Source organism: Oncorhynchus tshawytscha, linkage group LG08 (assembly GCF_018296145.1).
Source record: "Oncorhynchus tshawytscha isolate Ot180627B linkage group LG08, Otsh_v2.0, whole genome shotgun sequence".
Lineage (NCBI taxonomy): Eukaryota > Metazoa > Chordata > Actinopteri > Salmoniformes > Salmonidae > Oncorhynchus > Oncorhynchus tshawytscha.
In genome coordinates, this window is record NC_056436.1 from 40,672,862 (window position 1) to 40,679,350 (window position 6,489).

The window sequence follows — 6,489 nt, forward strand, 5'->3', positions numbered from 1 at the left end:
GTGCAATGACTGAATAACATGTACGTGTACATTTATTTTGCAACGCGAGCGGTGTGGTCAGCATGTAAAGCATTTAATAAAGTTGTTTATAGTATAATATTATGAGGAATGGGAATGAGAGGGCTACTTACACCGTGTTGGAAAGGGATCACGGCAGTGATTGAATGAGGGTATGAGGCATGAGTTGGTGTTCAGAGACTTGACCAGTGCAGGACAGGATTTGACTGGGAAGACAAAAAACAATAACACAACACACTACACAGTTAGACAAAAGAGCTAAGAATGAGTTGGTCCAAGCAAGGAGTAAAATCATTAATGTAATAATGTGATTGACTCGACATACAGTAATGAGATACATTTTATATATGTCCTCACAGTACTTGGAGGGGAAACATTCAATGTGCCAATGGATGAGCAGGCACATGAGATGTGGCTTCAGTTCATGTCAGGAGAAAGTTGACAATGGTAGTGGAGTGGAGTAGTCATCACCTCTTAATCAGGGAACAGGAGGGGATTTAGCTGTAAATATAAATAGCAGATACATTCCATTATAGCTGCGCCATCCTAGGTTTGGACAACGAGTTTCTCTATGAAGTTAAACTCAGACATCTCAAAATTCATAAAGTCAAACACAGATTGCACATCTAGCCCACTTGACACATCAAAGTAGCCCAAGAAACGTTCCTGAATAAAGCCCTGATCATCCACATACCTGACGATAACTGACAACTGCAAGCAGACTGGTTGCAGCATAGGTCCCAGAGTGCGGGAGCAATTTTAACCCCATGGGGCCTGGAAAACTAGGAAAACTCTGGACCCTATAAGGTATGACTATGTGGGACCAGTTTTTACAAATCAGGTCACATGGGCAGGATTAAAACCCTGTCAAAACTGCATCTACCTTATACAGTATTTGTTTATATAAATGATATTTAGACTAGATTAGGTGGGGGATTTCCTCTACCCAGACACAGAGACAACAACTGATAGACAATATAACTCAGAGCTTGCATTATGCATGTTTGCATCATGCAGGCCCATGCAACCTTATAAAACATTTTAATAGTTTTTTAAAACTATTATGTTGATTGATTAATTCCAGTTAATAATTTGGGATAAAAAATGTATAGGCAGCCTAGCCACCCCAATTTTGAAAATAAACTAAATTTGATCACATTCACATTTCAGCATAGGCTGTATGCTCTTATTAGTAGCCTACAGTTCAGCAAGTAAAGCATCATAACGTGCAATTACCTCTGCAAGCTCCTTGTAGTTTCCCTTGTTGGTGGAACTTTCCCTCTCATCGTGTCCTCTAAAAGCAAATGCTTGCATGCCCAACAGTGGTGTTGATAAGCCGCTTGAAAAACATCCCTGTATCTTCTTACTTTATTGTTGTGTTGCGCAGTTTGAATACACAGACCTTTGTCTTAATTGATGCAGCTTTTTCCAGGCAGAGTTCGACCCTCAGTTTTAATTCGCACCTTTTCCGTGTACCCCAGAGAATGAAAGTGGTTCTTCAACAAAAAGTCCACAACATTTTCGGCAGCGTTGGCCATTCTACCATTCTGGCGGAGAAAACTACACACTAGTGCTGGTAGCTAGCTAGCTACTGAAGTTAGCAAGGCAAATTTTATTAAATTGCAATAACTGGACACAAAAATAAAGTTCTCAACCAAGAAAACAATTTTAAAATATACCTCCTCCATCTCCTATAATTTGAATTGAATGATGTCCAAAATGCTCTTCACTCTTAATCTCGATCCAATAATGTCACCAAGCTTCTCAACACATAGAACCCCCATAATGCTCTGTGGCACAATCCCAATACAACACACTAGGTTCATTCTTTGATCCTAATTCTATGATTGGATAGACAACATGTCACTTCATACTACAAAAGCTTTGATTGGTTGGAGGACGTCCTCCGGAAGTGGTCATAATTACTATATATTTGTCTTTGGAAGGGGGTGAGGCCTACAAGTCTCCTAAGTTTTGTATTGAAGTCAATGTAGCCAGAGGAGGACGGAAGCTAGCTACACCATGGTGCTACCCCAGAGAGTGCTGTTGAAGTTACTGTAGACCTTCATTGCAAAAGAGTGTATTTTAATCAATTATTTGGTGACATATTCATATATTTAGTATAGTTTTATCTAAAAATGATTATTTTTTTAATGACATTTCACTTGAGGATGGTCCTCCCTTTCCTCCTCTGAAGAGCCTCCACTGATGGAGGCATAAAAGATAATAAAGACTTACTCCCATAACCTTAAAGGATGAGTAAGTTACAGTATTTCAGAAGCTAGCAGATTCATTACTTAACAGCAACAGCTGCAAATCCCAATAAAACTACATGATGTTAAGTTCACTTTCCTTGCTTTGTCTAACAAAACTATCATGAATCTAGCAAAGAAATTTTGTGGGTGCAGTATTTATTTAGTTTCATAGCACTAATGTTTGCTATCAAGTCTCTCACACTGGCTTTAGCTGGGGCTGCCCACGCAAGTCTGGGGGTTGCCTAGCAACATGTGCCTCCGCAGTTAGGCAATGTCTAGATGGCACGTGAAATTCCCATGATTTGTGAAAATGTATGGCCCAACCAGCTAGCGCAACAGCTAAAATGAATTGAAATATATATATATATATTTCAGCTAATAGAGAGGAGTAACTAACAATACTACATTATGGCATTCATTAATCATAAAACTATTTACATATAATAGAAATTTGGCTACATATTTGGGGAAAAAATGTTTTATGCTCATTCACTTTGGTTAAGTTCTGTTGATGTCATCCCTGTGTAGATATTGAGCTGCTGGCGGCATGCAGGGAGGAGTTCCATCGCCGTCTAAAGGTCTACCACGCCTGGAAGTCCAAGAACAAGAAACGTGACTCAGCCACGGAGCAGAGGGCCCCCAAATCTATCACTGACTACGGTGAGATAGCCCATCCTGGGCTATTATGCTACTGTAGGCTACCCTCCTCAACCCAGGATTGTGTTCAGACATTAACACGTTTTGTCTTAACCCTGCTATTACCATTTCCTGTGTCCATTGCAGACATGTTTTCAACAGTAACATCCTTTTTTCATCTGTTTTCTTTCTGTGACCATATTTGACCTTGAAAGTTGTGTTACAGGTAACTGACAAAATAAAGGAAACGGAACAACATAAAGTGTCTTAATAGGGCATTGGGCCACCACAAGCCAGAAAAGCTTCAATGCACTTTAACATTGAAGTGTCTGGAACTCTATTGGACGGATGCGACACCACTCTTCCACGAGAAATTCCTTAAATGGGTTGTTTTGTTGATTGTGGTGGAAAACGTCTCCGGCACCGCTCCAGAAACACCCATAAGTGTTCAGCTGGGTTTGTGATCTGGTGACTGAGACGGCCATGACATATGGTTTACATCGTTTTCATGCCCATCAACCGATTCAGCGACCATTCGTGCTCTACGGATGGGGGCATTGTCATCCTATGTGGGTATATCCATGATAGCCAAAATTATGGCCTGCCCAGCATTTGTATACATGACCCTAAGCATGATGCTTAATTATACTTTGCATTCCTCATTTACTCAAGTCTTTACATTATTTTGGCAGTTACTTGTACGTCCACACAGAGTACCTAATTTGCTAGCACGGTACTCATTTGCCCACTCGTCAATGTACTTTCCCAGAGGGAAAAAGTCTCACAATTGCATTCATGTCGGATTAACATGGAGGGCAAAAACCCAAGAAGAAGCAGCAATGCTTCAGTGAGCCCTCGGTGGGTTACATGAGGTAAAAAACAGTGGGGTTTGTCTTCACAGCTTCACCGTCTCTTCTGATAATGATGGAGGAGGATTAATGTCCACTTTATAAATTGCCTTCCTGTTATTCTTGACATTCAATTAGTGTTCTTAAAAGCCTTGCCCCAAAACCTAGCTCCCATCTGCGTCAAAAGTATTTGTTCCAATTAGACTCAGCTGCCACAACACATCATCGGGTTTAGCTGTGTGCTACCATGACCGCTTGCTCTATCCAGTCATGCATGATGTATTCAACTCAGACAACAGGGGAGGTTGGAAATCATGTTTCAAGAAAGTATTATTTAGTTACATGAAAGCTACCCAGAACAGATGTTGCTTTCACTGCATTTTCATTTCTTGATGTGAAAGCTTCTGAAAGGCATGTTGAACCCATTTTATATGCCTTTTGTTTGGCTGCAGTTCTCTCTTCTCTCGCTAATGGAAGCATGTCTTGGCAAGTCTGCCATGTAAGAGGGGAGAAAGCAGCTTACCTGGCTTTTCAACCATAGCATTGTTTGTGTATTTTATGCCATCTTTGATGTCCCATATTTTCAGAGTTTCATGTTTTTGCTTCCTTCCACCACCCTATGATTTAATCATTCAACTCAGTCATGTTCTAGCATTTAGCAAATGAATTGCTTCAAACACTGCTGTGTAAATACAGTATTGTTCCTCTTACAAAAAATAATAAAATAATTCCACATTTATTTGCCTCGGTAATCACACATAATAAAGCAGTATTGTGGCAGTAACAAGAACATCAAACCTGCCACACACAGCCCAACAGAACCCGGCTCCAGCCATGGCCGCCCAGCAGCAGGAGATAGCCATGAACCGCCAGCAGCGCTACTTCCGCATCCCCTTCATCCATCCCGGTGACCAGTACAAGGACCCCCAGAACAAGAAGAAGGGCTGGTGGTACGCCCACTTTGACGGGCCCTGGATCGCCAGGCAGATGGAGCTACACCCAGACAAGCAGCCCATCCTACTGGTGGCAGGTGGGTCCCTCGGGATAGATCAGCTTCATATGTTCTTTATATGTACATTGATGTGTTTGTAATATGAAACTCTGCTCTATGTCATAGTGCATGTTGTGAACGTGGTTATCCCATCCTAAAAAATAATCCCTATTCAATCATGTTATCCTTTCCTGTGTGTGTGTATTAAATCCTGTTTTTGACTGTCAATGTCCCTCCTCTCTCACTGTCTTCTTCCCCCCCCCACATCCTTAGGAAAAGATGACATGGAGATGTGTGAGCTAAGCCTGGAGGAGACGGGCCTGACCACGAAGAGGGGGGCTGAGATCCTCCCTCGGCAATTTGAGGAGGTCTGGGAACGCTGCAACGGGATCATGTACCTTCGAAACGCCATCGAAAGCAGACAGGCCAGGCCCACGTACGCCACAGCTATGCTGCAGAACCTCCAGTGAACCAGAGGATCACCCATGTCCATGGGCTCAAAAAGAATGCAGTAAATAAAGGGAAGAAAGCAGAAGCATTCCCTATTATAGCAGTCTTTGAAGCTAACGGTTATCTCACTGAGGTCATTTAAACATTTTACTTAGATATGTTGGTTTTGTTTCTTTGTTAGTTTGTGGGGAATATACATACCAATTTACATCTCGTCCTCAAGCAATGACCTACGATTGAATGAAATGTTTACTACGAGGCCTTAACTATTTTATTGGTATTAATGAGAAGTTTCAGATCAGCCTTTCCTCAAAACAGTCTTAATTGTATATTCATGTTTAGTTGTTAAATGAAATTTAAGCACTGTTGGAACTATTGTATTTGATTGAATAAATTGTTGCAAATATTTGGCTTTATGACTGGAGAGCTCTAGGAATAATTGATTTTGTTGACACATTTTCAGGATAATGCAGCTGCAATGTTCCTCTGTCTGTAGGGCTGGTATTTCCGTAATGCTGGGGGCAGGTTGTATCCTTGGATGTTGAATTTGTTGCTGTTATTTGTTTTAAGAAAGCTTATTTTACATTTTCATGACAATGAAAGCGCACCAGCTCACATCTTTTAACAACAGGACATTGCAGGACTTTTGCAATGATAGATGATTCATAGGAAGGCAGATGACATATTTCTCAAAAATATCTTGTTTACGACTTTGTCGAAGGCTGTATTTTGAATGTCATCGTTAACCATACAGGAGGTTAATTAGAGCACAAACCTCTTTGGGACACAGTGAAAATATACACTTTCCGAATATGGCATAGTGAAAGAAATCAGTCACTATTTGTATTCCATAGTGACAGATTGTATTTACATCTAATAACTCCTTTTTAAAAGAAATTGTAGAATTTGTAAACGTCTTTTCATAGAGGGAACTCCCAAGTGCTTTCTGTTCACCACTAATATAAAACACTAAAAACCGAATTGTCCAACTATTTTAATAACATTGTTGAAAGTTTAATGTTTCTAGGTGTGATTTGTATTGGTCTTTCAATCTAGATTGCTTGACTTTTGCCTATTCTTGACGTTCTGACATGAGTAATTCATCTCATTGTGAACCCCCAGTTATAATTTGATAATGAGTGATCTAATTGTTTGTATTATTTTCTGTACATTAAAATTGTTTTGCAATTTCAGATTCAACTTCAATTGTATGCTGAGTATTGCACTGCAATATAGGAAATAAATGCATTCAACCTTTTATCATTGTGTAGACTCTAGTTAATAGCAAGAC

At 40.2% G+C, this 6,489-nt stretch overlaps 1 protein-coding gene across 4 annotated transcripts in view; it reads left to right on the top strand.

The window, feature by feature from the left end:
* myo6b (myosin VIb) overlaps positions 1 to 6,456 on the top strand; it is a 95,884-nt gene extending 89,428 nt beyond the window's left edge. For all 4 annotated transcript variants that reach the window (XM_024429793.2, XM_024429794.2, XM_024429795.2 and 1 more), the window contains 3 exons: positions 2,802 to 2,933; positions 4,569 to 4,787; positions 5,022 to 6,456. In XM_024429793.2, the coding sequence (XP_024285561.2) occupies positions 2,802 to 2,933; positions 4,569 to 4,787; positions 5,022 to 5,218 (548 nt within the window). In that variant the 3' untranslated portion in view covers positions 5,219 to 6,456. The remainder of the gene's footprint in view (positions 1 to 2,801; positions 2,934 to 4,568; positions 4,788 to 5,021) is intronic.
* The last annotated feature ends 33 nt before the right edge of the window (positions 6,457 to 6,489 follow it).